At 39.5% G+C, this 15,064-nt stretch overlaps 1 protein-coding gene across 5 annotated transcripts in view; it reads left to right on the top strand.

The window, feature by feature from the left end:
* LOC122541034 (protein unc-13 homolog C) overlaps positions 1-15,064 on the top strand; it is a 358,819-nt gene that overhangs the window by 188,157 nt on the left and 155,598 nt on the right. For all 5 annotated transcript variants that reach the window (XM_043677514.1, XM_043677512.1, XM_043677513.1 and 2 more), the window contains one exon: positions 7,202-7,287. In XM_043677514.1, the coding sequence (XP_043533449.1) occupies positions 7,202-7,287 (86 nt within the window). The remainder of the gene's footprint in view (positions 1-7,201; positions 7,288-15,064) is intronic.

Genomic DNA, 15,064 nt, shown 5'->3' with positions numbered 1-15,064 from the left:
AGACTGTGCCTGCCGTTTATAGCAGAGCTGTCCAGACCAGTGACTAATTGAAAATCAAAAGAACTGCAGCTGCTGTAAATTAGAAACAAAAATCGAGAATACTGGAAAAGCTCAGCAGAATCTGGTAGCATCTGTGGGGCTAAATCAGAGTTAACGTTTCAGGTCAGGTGACCCTTCCTCGGAACTGACGGTAGCGAGGAAAATGTTGTTTTATATGCAGAAGATAGGATGGGGGGAGGGAGTTAAGAGTAAACTATAGGTGGGAACAGAGCCCAAAGAGAGAGAATAACAGTTGGACAGTCAAAGGAGTGGATAAGAATGTGAGGATTGCAGATGCTGGAGAGTCAGAGTCGAAAAACTGGTAAAGCACAGCAGGTCAGGCAGCATCTGAGGAGCAGGAGAGTTGATGTTTCGGACAGAAGCCTTTCATCAGGAATGCGTAACGATCAGGCGAGGAGGATGAACAGCTATTGATGGGGATTGTTATTGGTATAACAATGGGTTGTGTGTACTGACAGACTATGTGAATAACAAGGCCTGGTGTGAGGGTGTTGGGGTAAGGACATGGCAGAGCTCAAGCTCTGAAGTTATTGAACTCGATACTGAGTCTGGAAGGCTGCAGGGTCCCCAAGTGGAAAAGGAGATGCTTGCGCCGAGATTCACTGGAGCACTGCATCAAGCCTGAGACAGAGATGTTGTCCGGGGAACTGTTGAAGTTGCAGGCACCTGGAAGCTCAGGGTCTTTATTTTTGGCAGAATGCAAGTGTTCTGTGAAGCAGTCACCCAGTCTACACTTCATTTCCCCAATGTAGAGGAGACCACATTGTGAGCAGCGAATGCAGTAGACTAGATTGTGTGAAATGCAATTAAGTGCTGCTTCACCTGGGAGGTGTGTTTGGGTCCTTGGGTACTAAGGAGGGAGGAAATAAATGGACAGGTGTTACACCTTACTCGGTTGCAAAGGAAGCTGTCATGAGGCTGGCGGGGCGTATCGGGAACTCTCCCTTCCGCAGGGACCGTTCCCTCTGGGGCACTCTAGTACACTCTTCTTTCACTCCCAGCAAACCCCCCATAACCTCATGTTGCTGCAGCACCAGCAGCTTCCATCAGTGGTGCTGCTGAGCAATGCCTCGAATCGAAGAGCAGCTCTCGATGGTCAGGAATTACTCAGAGCATTGTAAACCTTTGGAATTTTCTACCATAGAGTGTTGAGGTTGCTTATCTTTGAATATGTTTAAGGTAGAAATTGATAGATTTTTGATCACCATTAGCATAGAGGGTTATGAAGATGGGATGGATAAAAGACATTGAAATATTCAATGAGCTATGATTGTATTAAATGGTGGTGGGGCAGGTTTGTTGAGCTGAATGGCCTGCTCCAGTCCTGAAAGGAGACATCTGGGCTTCTTGCCTGCTCTGGATGGCAGGTGATACCTGTGTTGATTTTCCTAAATTCCACTCTGAGTGCTTTTGATATTACCACTAGAGTTTAATCACCATGCATCATCTCATAAAAGGGAAGTTTATTCAATTAGAAACATCCTTTATGTTTGACTTGCAGAGTTATTTACAGCTGATTAGAAGGAACCTCAGCTTTCCGACAGGTCTATCCCCCTAGGCCCCATTAATGAGCTCAGCTGACTAGTCAATCATTAAAAATGTGTTGGAGCACTGAGGATCGGTGTGGCTCAAGTATTGAATAGCCAAGCCTGCCACAGCAGTTGGCTCAATGCCAATTTTTTTATTCTTTCGAATGACAAGCAAGACAACTGAGTGCTTTGGGACTGCCATATTCCAGCTAAGGCAATCTTCCTGCCAAGTCAAATAACATTAAATACAGCAAATTACACATACCTATCAAAACAACATGGAGCGAAGGATTGCTGTATCTGGTGTGCTCTACTTAACAGTGAGACCTCCTGTCTGTCACTTCTGTATCCGAAAATAAAAATATTGTGTAACTGCTAAGATGAACAACATTCTTCCTGATAATTGACTATATTTTTATGAGATTGTCCAGGAATAACTTTGGATGCTAGATGAGAAAGTATAAATGATGTAGCGCCAGCATCCTGGCACAAATTATACCAATCCCTACTCCAGAACAGGTAGGCCCAAGCAAAACTGGCCCTAGAGCTTCAGTTGAATCAGATCTGTCCATCCACAAATGCCCTGTAGCTGTGCAGTAAAGTAGATATCAGTTAATATGGTCATACTGCAAGAAGCCTACAGGTATGTACTGGGGTTGGGGCAGAGCAGGAGAAATTGCAGTCTCTGATCCTCTTGGTAAGGATTCTCAGTTTGACTAGATATGGATGTGGTTGTGCTGAATGCAGCAGATGTTATTGCCAGCTGTACTCAAGATAGTTAATATTCTTTAAAATATTCAAAATAGGTATGACACCCCTATCTACAGGTAGTTCTTCTACAATACGATGGTTGTGTTCTTGTGCACCTTACATTATAGAAAAATCACGCTTTAGAAACAGCGCTTAAAGTGTTGGTGATGGAACTGCGTTAGCGCCAACTCACGTTTTAAAAGCTCACGCTTTAGAAACAGCGTCCCCAATTCATCAATCACGTTAAAGTGAATTCATGTTAACGAAACACACATTATAGCAGAATGACTTATATATGTGAAAAGGTTCTAACACCCTGTCAGGTACTGAGTGCCTATTCTGAAGCATTTCCAATATGCACAAATTGTCCACCCCCCATATTGAATGTTTCTGTGACCATTAATGCCTGTAAATTGGAATAGCGTGGTACAATTTCTAGACCTTTATGTTAGATTTGATAGCAGCAAAAGTAATAATCTCACTTTGCTTAGTCCTGATCAGTGAGGTGGCCACTTCAGTTAGCTGTTAATCCAGCTCATTTACATGTCATCACTGGGTTCATCATTACTAACATATGGGTATTGAAATCAGACTCAACGGTATCTGAAAGATTTGACGTTACCACTTATTCATCACAGTGGGACCAATATCCATTACACTGTACACAAAGCTCTGTTCTTCCATTAGCCCCAGTTTGAAGTTTACCTCATTTGTTTTGATAAACATCATGCTGAGGCTAACACACTGAGTTAAAAATGCAATTTCTTTTAAATTAGCTGAGAGAAATTCACTTGAATAAATTTATTTGAAATTAACTGTGACAGAGCAGAATGATGTGGTGAATAAGATATATGTATACATGTATCATTTTTATTACATTGCATTCGTGACATCTCATATTCTAAAATAAAAAGCAAGCCAGGTTTACCTTGTGCTTTAAGCCAGTACTCGCTCCCCACGCATTGGGACCCGGGTCTCTAGAGCTATGAGTGCCTGAATATACACTGACCCTGAGGCTTCTTATCAGAAAGTAAAGCTCTTCAACTCCTAATGTAGTGCATCATACCTTTATTCACACCTGTACATAATAGATTCTCAAATATAGCTCTCTAGTAAAATGTCCAAGACCTCTCTCTTCACATGCATTGGTTTCATCATCATAGTTTACATCAATCTCATTGTACCACAACCTCATCCCTGAAATTTAGAAGGAATCCACTTATACCTAATTGATCTCATCTATAGGATTAAGCCTTGCTGGAAAAATAAAAGTGTACTAATGTCAGATTCCATTATTAAAACACAAATTGACCTGCAGGTTCAGGGAGTTAAAGATACACCATGAATTGTGAATCTTAAGAACTTAAAAGTTGACTTTTCCTACTCCAGCATTTGCTTCAAGCAAACAGCATCTTACATCAATGTCAAGTTATTTTTAAGAACTTGCTGAATTTGCAGGTTAAGTGCCTATTAAACTCAGCACAGAAAGTTGAGGTTGGTAATTAAGAAAATAGGAGCCTGTTCAAATGTGCTAATTGCCAGTACAATGCCAATCAACCTCCCTGGTCCAGAGAGGAACAAGGTAAACGGTTGAATCCCATTCCTGAAAATATTTTTTTCTCTGTCCAATTGAGTACAAGACAATAAGCTTCACCTTAATGTATCATTTTAGCAATTTTATAACTCTGCTATGCAATTAAACAGTAAATTCCATGAGCTTAAAAACAAACATCCTTTTCCTGTTTCTGGTACTGCGTTGAAAAGAAAGCAACGGAGCGATCCCCCAAAAACAAATGACGTGGTTATTTTCACTTTCCTGTGGATTCTTGTCATGTGCAAATTGTCTGCCATGTAGCTGTATTCCAACAACACACAGTGCTTTGAAATGTCTTCATAACAAGAATATCAGAACATTAATACAGTTTCCTCTTGCATTTATTTCAGCAAGAATTTCAGGCAAGACAGCAGAGATGATGAAGCAGAGCTGCTGTGAAAGTTCTCTTTCTTGCAATCCCCTATTTGAAATGACTTGCCAGGAGCCACCTTGTAATTGGCTTTGCTTTGCATTGTCCTAAATGGAAGGTGCAAGAATTTGGTTTCTTTTAAAATCACTACTTCGATATTTAATCGCCAGTCCTTCTTAAGAGCAGATTCTATGAACATCATTTCCTCACCATTGCTGACTTCAGGCTGCAGTTGGAGTGGGGGAGGTTGGAGAAGGTGATGACATTTAACTGCTGCAGGTTGCTTGCTGACCACTTCTAGTGGACAGTTCTGTTCTGTAGCTGACAGGTGAGGATAGCATCAGGATTGACAGCAAATACCTAGTGACTTGGTAGCAGTCACTCTGGGGAAGTGAAGAGTAGATAGGTACCATCCTCAAGAGTGAGTGGATAGGTGAGAGAATTGGAAAATTACAAACTAAATTAGAATCGGAAGAGGAGGACGAGTGCCCTGTCTATTCTGTTCATTCAACTGTTAATGCTCTTCAGAGTGAATGCGTTCTGATATTCTTCGTATGAAGACATTTCAAAGCACTGTGTGTTGTTGGAATGCAGGTACATGGCAGACAATTTGCACATGACAAGATTCCACAGTAAAGTGAAAATAACCACATCATTTGTTTTTTGGGGATCACTCCTTTGAAAGAGTCATACAGCATGGAAACAGACACTTCGGTCCAACTCACCCATGCCAACCAAGTTTCCCAAACTAAACTCGCCCCAGTTGCCTACATTTGGTCCACAAACCTCTAAGCTTTCTTATTCATGTACCTGTCCAAATGCCTTTTAAAAGTTGTAACTGTACCGCATTTACCATTTCCTTCGGCAGTTCGTTCCACATACGAATTCACTCTGTAAAAATATTGCCCCCTCATGTTCTTTTCAAATCTTTCTCCTCTCACCTTAAAAAAATGCCCCCTAGTTTTGACCTCCCCTACTTGAAGGAAAAGACCTTTGCTATTCAACTTATTTATGCCTCTCATGATTTTATAAACATCTGTAAGGTCACTGTTCAACCTACTACACGCCAGCTTATCCAGCTTCTCCTTATCACTCAGACCCTCTAGTCCTCCTAACATCCTTGTAAATCTTTTCTGCACCCTCTGCAATTTAATAATATATTTCCTGATCAGAACTGGATGCAGTACTCCTAAAGTGGCCTCGCCAACATCCTGTGCAACTGCAACCTGACATCCCACAGCCCCAGCAAGTTTCACAAAGGTTCAAAATGTTGTGATGCATCCTAAGTGTAGCTTTAAGCACTGATGGAATTTTACACAAGTGTGGGGATACTTGAGTCTTAGTGCCACCATTGACATTTGGGAAGAATAAAGCATCATGTATTCATTAAACGTAAGATAAATGCAAGGCCTCTGAACTCCCACCCCGAAGCAGGAAATGCAGGTTGAAGAGTCAAAGCTGCAGTTTTGCAATTGTGCTTCTGATCCATGCTATCATTGCAGCTCACTGCAGAAAGCGTGTGGGCAGCTTAATTTGTCCCTTATGCACATTCATTTTAATTATCTTTTAAAATGATACAAGAAATTTTGGCTCATGAAAAATGCAGTTCCAACAAAGCTAAATATTTCCACATATAGAAAACTTATGGATAAAACTTGAGATTCCTTTGCTCAGACAGTAGTCCTATTTCATTTATATTAAATATTGAGTGTTTGGAATTATGTTTCTTTTAATAATTGTGTTACCATTTTGATAGCTATTAAATTCTTTAATTACTGAAGGAAGAATATTTGCATTTTTTCTGACAAGTGTTAAAGTAGCTAATGAACACTATGATGCTGGAAATTGTCATCTTGTCATGTCAGAGCAATCAGAGTTTTGGCTTATTATTCATTTCGTTCCATCTGACAATACTGAGTCAAAATACAATTTTAACTTTTAAAGTAAGAATTTGTTATTAGTGTGGAGCATCAACGTTCCATACCAAGCAATTTTCTGTTGCTAAAATTGTATATAAATATTTTCATTTGCAACGTCGGCTTTCACGCAAAGAATTGCAGTATTTTTTTTAAATAGCATTCCAACATTGATAAATCCAGAGTGCTGCTATCTGCTCATTGGGCCCTTTGTGTGATCTTGACTTTGTTTCAACTCAATGATCTGGTCTTATCTTCCTTTACAAGTGACTTTTATGAATGTTTTGTAAATCGTCATATTATAATTCATGCATGTATATTAGAACAAGTCCAAAAGCAAATCAGTACATTTTACATCTTGGAAATGCATTCAGAACTGTGACATATCACACTAATGCATCCATAAGTCTGTGCCATGATCATTCACTAGTTCAAATTCATCTTCCAGCTCCCTCTCAACTGTCCATTTTATCTACATTATTCTTGGAAGTATCAATGGAAAGAGGGCAGTTCTCTCCACAGATCAAAGAAAGTTGCCTAGAAAGCTCATGACCAGATTGCACATTCACCTCATTGAGCAGCTAACGGAGAGCTGCATTGAATAAGGTTTTGGATCGAGCCTGGCCTCTCAGCTGTAATTGGTGTATCATGGATGTGACCAAGGAAAATTGAAAAGGATGGCAAAGGAGTTTCTACCTAGCAAAATATATAATGTACTTAGTACTGTTGTGAGAAAGCTTGAGACTGGTGGGAGGACAGGGTTGGGGTGGGAAGATTAATGTATGATATTGGGTAGAGCAAGCTGCAAATTTTGATAACATTCTTGTAACAAATGATACCAAAGGAAATTGCATGTATGCAATTTATATTCTATTTTTCCAAATATAGAGTAGTTCAAATTGAATTATTTTGAAAGTAAATTACCTATTTTTATGCAGTCAAGTGTGTGTATTTGACATAGAGATATGTGTTTCAATTTCAGATTCCCTCAAGAACTTAACATGGGAAAAGTAAGTGCTGAGGTTATGTGGCAGCTATTTGCTCAGGACATGAAGTACGCGCTTGAAGGTAATTTATGACAACCCTGACATTTTTCTAAGAATTGGAACATACCGAAATGACTCACTTGTAATATGAATGTGATTGGAAGCACCAAGTTTTTGGAATAAAAGTATCTTGTTGCGCTGCATAGATATAAAGTCCAAAGCAATTATCCAGTGACCTTAATAAAGATTTAATATTAAAGTCCAACTGAATGATCAACTAATTAGGTCACTTGTCTTTATTATTCTTGCATAATTACAAATGGTGATTTAGTAACCATTAAAAGCCTCCAATTTCAAATCACACTTCTTTATCAAAATATATTAATGATGGAAACAGATACTATTGGATATCTGGACCAATCAGTGTGCTGCAACTTAACACAGTTTCAGATATCGATTCAAACTATGGGGATCTAACTTGAGATTACAAACTACCAGTCACCCATGTAGCTTCTACATTTAGTGCTACTGTAGTAGTTCTCATGGTAAATTGAAGTCAGGTACTATGTTAGTGGCAGGAGTGTTGTGGAATGTAAAATGTGTTGCAATATAGATGGTCCTCTACACTCTGAAAAAAATACAATACATCCCTCTTCCTGCGACTGTTTTGTTCTTGTTTTGTTCATGTTTTCATTTTAATGTTTTTCTTGCTCTGTCAGTTTAGCTGTGCTCCTCTCAGTTTTATCTCTATGTGTGTATTATTCTGCTTGTGTCTGCCTTCATCCCAGTTGCCTTCCTAAACCAGAAAGGAGATTCCATCCTGCTTGTATGTGAGAAAATGTACATGGGACTGTTTTGAAAGACAAATGGAAACATACCATGTGTACTCCCCTCAGTTATACCGGGCAATGAAACAAAAGAACTATATTCTGAGTAATACTTTTTTTTTGTGAAGCGAGAGCAGGAATACTCAGGCTGCTGTGGTTCTGTAGGGTAGGCTCACCCCCTAGATCTATGTCATTGCCAGCTAGTTGATATCTAGGTTGTCCATTATTCAAATTATAGGCCTTCTATTATGTTTCATGGTAACCAGAAAGTCAAGATAATCTCAAAGCATTGAAGATGTTGTGCAGTAAGATTACTCTCTCTTTAGGAACAGATACCCACTGCCTATTGCCCATTTGTTCCATGTCAGGAGTTCAAATCGCCTCCATTGTTTTATGCTTCTACCTTAATTTTTCTTAAGAAGTGAGTGCCTTATGAGAAAAGATTAAATGATTTGGACCTGTACTCATTAGACTAAAGAAGATTGAAACATGGAAGGTTCAGAGGATGTTGAGAGGATGTTTCCTCACTTGGCAGAAACTAAAGTTTGGGGGCACAGTTTAAAAATAAGGGCTTGTCCACTTTATATGGAGAAGAGGAGGAGTTTCTTCTCTCAGAGAGTCATTGTAACTCTCTCCCCCATTCCCAATTAGCAGGTGGAGCTATGTCATTGACAATTTTCAAGACTAAAATGGGACATTCTGTGATATATGACACACAAAAGAAATGAGGGATATGGATGACAAGCAGGAAAGTGGAGTTTAAGAGTGCACTAAGAGTTCAGTCATGATCTTATTGGTTTGCAGAGTGTGCTTGACGAGCCAAGTGAACTTCTCCTGCTCCTATGTTTCATGTTCTGAGACTCTTCTCTAATCTCCTTTCTTTTAGTATGCACATATGTCCAATTTATATTCAAGTCTAATACAAACAAAACCATATTGACCCTGCCCAGTTACCATTACATTTCCTGCTATAGTGCCTTTAATAACAGCATCTAACATCTTCTCTGTGAGCGATGTGAAGCTAACAAACCAGTCATTTCCTGCTGTCTGCCTCCCTTTTTGAATAAAGGAAGTATCTTCACTGTTTTCTAATAATGGAGCTTTCCCCAAATCTAGCGAATTTTGGAAAATTAAAACCAACATAAAAAATCTGATCATTTTTAAGCTCTGAGGATGAAGCCCATCAGAACGCAGGAAACTGTCAACCCACAACTCCAGCAATTTGCTCAGGATCCCTTCCAGTGTGATTGTAATTTTCTTTAGTTCCTCTTTTCCTTCCAATTCCTGATTTGCAACCACATTTTGGATGTGACTTGTGTTACGACACGGGATAAACCCTCCTGCTTAATTTAAGCCAGCAACACACAAAAGATTTATCCTGTGCAGTATTCTGTGAAAATTTGAGAGGCCAAGAACTATTTAATGTAAAAATTAACAACTTTATTTCTGAAAATATAACAGAGAATAATTAACTAACAACTATTTACAACTCCTTCCTCTAACCAATCTTTTACTTTCCCTTCTATAATACTAGTTTGATCAAACCCCTGATTAAGATTTACCAAAATTTAACTTTTCAAAACCAGCCAAATGTAAAATCTTCTCATATCTTCCTCTGTCATCTTTTCTTCTTCTTAGGGATTTCTGTTTCACTAGTCATTGATCGATTAAAGGTCCCTATTTTTTCCAGGCAGTCTGCAGATGCGGGTGGCTTGGCAGTTCTCCTCCCAACTGTTCAATTTTCCCCAGTCTTACACCCCCAAAGCATCAGATTGTGTCATTGACTTTTAAGATTGTCAATATACTAAATTCAAACTTGATTGGAGTTTGGTATTTTTGGTGGTATAATTTAACCTGATTCGCCTAATTCAAATTTGTTTTGTCATCTCCAGGCAACCAGCTAATCGAGTTGTTTGACCAAAAGTTACCTTATATTTTCTTCAGAACACTTGGTGTAGTGTCAAGTGGTTCTGTTAGCTTTTAACTCCCTTAAAAGTACAGTGGACCCCATCTTCATAACACTTGTATCCTGTATAGTGAAGACTGACACAAAATACCTGTGGACATAAATTAATATTCTTCATCCCACTCTTTCCTTTAAGTCGACTATTCAGTCATATTGTTACTGCTATCTTCAGCACCATCAGTACAAAGTGGTTAATTTAACCTATAGTTTTGTACAATACCAGGTCTTGAGTAACGTACTTGCTGCTTAGCTCAAGAACTTAAATTTCTAAGAAACATTCTGTGAACTCCACATTTAGGCTACCGTTACAATGTGTATCAATGACTTGGAAAAGAGAAATAAATGTTCTATCACCAAGTTTGCAAATGACACCAAAATAGGCGGGAAGGCAAGAGGGTGGATGAGGCAGATAGCCTCGAGAAGGATTACAAACAGGTTACGTGAGAGGATGAAACTTGGCAGCTGGAATATAATCTGGGAAAACTGTGAGGTTCTACACTTTAGCAGGAGAGTAGAGGATCTGAATACTATTTGAAAACAGAAAAACTCCAGAAAGCACAGGGAGATGTAGGGCTCCTCATGCACAAATCACCAAAAGCTAGCATCCAACTTCTTCACCCATCTTATCTTTGCAGTCTACGTGCAGATTAAAATCTCAATTATTAATGTTGTAGCTTTTTGACAAGCCCCAGTTGTTGCTTCATTCATACAAATTTCAATTATGTGGTTACATTAATTCCTTTCAGCACCCATCCAGTTAAGTTTCTTCTGGACTTTTTCATATGTCACAATAAAATGGTCCCTCATTCCTGTATACTCTAATAGGTATTGGCGAAACCTGCTCAACCTTTCCTGTTGATAAACCCTTTGTCCCAGGAATCAGGACAAATAAACACAGGCTGTGATGATGATGTGCAAACCCATGAATGATAGGAGTTTAGAAACACATAGACTGTGGAAATGAGAGCACTCAAGGGAAGTTGGCAATGCAGCTTTTAGGAAGGGAGTTGTCACTGAGGGTGGTATGGTATGAATCAGTGGAGCAGTTAGAATCTGATCTGGAGACAGCGGTGGACTCAGCATGTGTCAGCTTTGGAGTGGGTACCAAGGAGGATAACAGAGAAAGTTGGATCAGCCTGAGTGTGGTCATAGTGATGGTACTAAGTGGGGCACCTAAGTCACTGAGGTAAAGTGGGAACTGAAGTCTGAGAGAACTGAACAAGGAGCTTAGGCTGAGAGCTGAAGCAAGAAAGAAAGTATCTTTCAAATTGTGATCCATGAAAACACAACAGCCACAGAACTTTTAATTATATAGATTGATGTATGTGACCTTCATGGTGAGGTTTATTCAATCTTGCATTTATTTAGCCAACAGCAGTTTTCAGTGCAGATATCTGTAAGCAATGCAATCCATGTTATTTGTTGCCTGAAGTCATAAATCGAGAAAGATTACCAATTACGAATATATCATTGAAAAGTAAGTTATGATTTATGTGTGGAAAATAATATGAGCAGTATTCTTAATAAACTATTAATAGGCAGGAGAAAAATAACTGTCAGTGTTACAAATGTGTAAGTTACAAATGAAACGATTGCATATGTCTGTCCATATCTAGTAATATAATCAAAGATTTTGATGACATCAAACTGCTAGAGTGAAACCTAATTAACTCACTAGTTACATGTAAATCTTCCTTAATTGTTAAGTGAAATGGGATTGGTGAGCCGTAGTGTACAGAGCTTATTCAATCTGAAATTTTTTTGAAATTAATTTGTATCATTTGTAATCTTTCATATCCTTTATGTATCCCAATTTTACAAAATGCTCATTTAGAACGCATCACTCTGAAATTACACCCTCCTGCTACTGATGGTAGCACAGCATTCTCTCTGGAGGAGGGTATAAGTTTAACCTGACAAGTTTTATGTGAGCATTCTGGATATGAGTAGAAGAATTTATAATCCAGAGGTTTACAGGCGTTCATGCAAAGGGTGTTATATATCCATTTTGACGTATTTCTCTGTGTATCCAGAGGGCTGAGTTTCTATATGGCTCAAAATAAAGTGTGTTTATGGAAGGGAACCTGAACCGTGCACCATAATGTCACCCTGTGGCCTTTGGAACTCTCTGCACCAGACAACTGTGGATGCTTCAAGACAGAGATCAATAGATCTTTAGATTAATAGAATCAAAGGATGAGGAGATAGTGTGGCAAGGTACTTGGGGTGTCCAGTTCTGGTCGCCCTCTTATAGGAAGGATGTTATTAAGCTGCAGAGGGTTTGGAAGAGATTTACCAGGATGTTGTCAGGAATCAGGCGTTTGAGTTGTAAGGAGAGGCTGGAATAAGCAGAGACTGTTTTTACCGGAGTGTAGGAGGTTGAGGGGTGATCCAGAGATGTGCAGGTCAGGTGAATTGGCCATGCTAAATTGCCCGTAGTGTTAGGTGAAGGGGTAAATGTAGGGATATGGGTGGGTTGTGCTTCGGCGGGTCGGTGTGGACTTGTTGGGCCGAAGGGCCTGTTTCCACACTGTAAGTAATCTAATCTAATCTTATAGAGGTTTATAAAATTGCGAGGGATATAGATAAGGTGTCTTTTCCCTAGGGTGGGGGTTTCAAGACTAAGGGACATATTTTAAAGGTGAGAGGAGAAAGATTTTAAAAAAAGACACAAGGGGAATTTTTTCACCCAGATAGTGGTTCATGTGTGAAATGATCTTCTGGATGAAGTGGAGGATGCAGTTACAATTATTATGTTTATAAGACATGTAGATAAGTACATGAGTAAGGAATGTTTGGAAGGACATGAAACACAGGCAGGTGGGACTGGTTTAGTTTTGGATTATGGTCGGCATGGACTGGTTGGACCAAAGGGTCTGTTTCCGTGCTGTATGACTCTATAAGATAAAACAATCTCACTGAGTTGTTGAATGTTTACTCTGAAACAAAAGGTGAAATTTCTAGAGAAATTCAACACTTACGGAAGCCTCTGTGGAGAGAAAGCAGAGTTAATGTTTCAAGGCCATTGACTGTTCTTTCAGAACCACTACTGTTGTTTGTTACTTTTTAAATGTACAAGGTGACCTTTAATGTTTAAATGTACTTAAGCACGACCCAAAGTTACTTGCAGCACAGATACATCGAAGTAAATTAAATGCTAATTGGTTCTCTGCAGTTAAGCAACTGTTCATTAATTTCTGACATCTTTCCAAAGGGGGGAGAAATCAAACAGTTGTTTTTCCATTAACATGACAGTGTGCTGCTAGGAGTATATTGATTACACCTTGATACCTCTATATTATCCACAACAGTCCACTATCAGTAGTGTGGTTTCTGACTTGCTTTTTTACAACTCCGAAGTACATCACACCAATGCAGAGAGTTGCATACTTTTCCCAAACTGAAAAATACAGGCCCTCAGAGTGTAATATTTATCCATCATCTTACCAAAGACTTTTAAGAGACATAAAGCTTTGTTCTTACCTCTTCAAAACATCTTATTTAGATATATTGTCTGATTTTCATTTGCATATTCCATACACTATTTAGGTTATTCACCAAAAATGCAAGCCTCTTATTTGTGCTTCGCTCCTCAAAAGTTCTTTTTCCGTTATTTATATGGTTATAAAAGAGATTCCCCCCCTTAAATCTCAGGGGGGGATTTATAGTTGTTGCTGAGGCTTTCATTGATATTCCACATTCCCACAGCCAACTCTGCAATGAGGAATATAGGAACACATTTTGGATTTTGGAGCAGGAGTAGGCCCTCTGGCCCTTTGAGCCGCTCTAACATTCAACAAAACCATGACTGATCTGGACGTGGCTTCAGCTTCACTTTCCTGTCTGTGCTGCATGACCCTTGACTCCCTTGTCTGTCTAATTAGAGTCATCGAGTTCTGCAGCACTGAGATAGGCCCTTTGACCCCAGCTGGGTCATGCCAACCAAAATGTCCATCCACTGTAACCCCATTTCCCCTATTCAGTCATGGATACATTTAAAATTCCAGCCTTCTTCTGGGGAGGAGAATATTGCATTCTAACGACCATCTGAGGAGAAATACTCTGCTCATTTGTTTTAATTGTTAAGCCATGTGCTTGGTTTCAATCTCTTTTACAAGCGGAAACAGCCTGCTGGTAACTACTCGACCCAGAACTTCAGATTTCAAGACCTTATATGTTTCAGTGAGATCACCTCTCTTTCTTCTAATGTCCTATGTATATAGGCTTAGCCTGTTCAATTTTTCTTAAGAGAAGATCATAAGACCGAGGAGAAGAGAGAGATATTTGGTTGATTGAGTCAGCTCCACCACTCAGTGAGATTGTGGCTGATGTCATTGTGCTCAATTCCACTTTCTTGCCTTTTCCCCATAACCCTTGATTCCCTTACTGATTAAAAACCTGTCTATCTCAGCTTTGAATATACTAATGTCCCAGCTTCAACAGGCCTCTGCAATAAAGAATCCCACAGATACAGTACGCTCTGAGAAAGGAAGGTCTTCTTTATTTCTGTCCTAATACACGACCCCTATTATGAGATTATGCCCTCTGGTACTAGAGTCTCCCACAAGTGGAAACAATCTCTCTGCATTCTCGACCCTATCAAACACCTAAAAAAAACTGTATATGTTTTACTAAGGTAATCTCTCATTCATCTCAACTCGAACTTGCTCAGCCATTCCTGAAATGAAAATCTCTCTATACCCAGATCAACCTGGTAAACCTTTTCTGAATTGTCTCCAAAGCCAGAAAATCTTTCCTTCGATAAGGAGACCAGAATAATTTATTGTATTCTAGGTCAGGCCTAATTCATGTCTTGAAAAATGTGTTGCTGGAAAAGTGCAGCAGGTCAGGCAGCATCCAAGGAGCAGGAGAATTGACGTTTCGGGCATAAGCCCTTCTTAAGGAATGAGGAAGGTGTGCCAAGCAGGCTAAGATAAAAGGTAGGGAGGAGGGACTTGGGGGAGGGGTGTTGGGAATGCGATAGGTGGAAGGAGGTTAAGGTGAGGGCGATAGGCCAGAGAGGGGGTGGGGGCGGAGAGGTCGGGAAGAAGATTGCAGGTCAAGAA

This window comes from Chiloscyllium plagiosum, chromosome 36, assembly GCF_004010195.1.
Source record: "Chiloscyllium plagiosum isolate BGI_BamShark_2017 chromosome 36, ASM401019v2, whole genome shotgun sequence".
Lineage (NCBI taxonomy): Eukaryota > Metazoa > Chordata > Chondrichthyes > Orectolobiformes > Hemiscylliidae > Chiloscyllium > Chiloscyllium plagiosum.
This window is presented reverse-complemented; position numbering and strand designations above follow the sequence as displayed.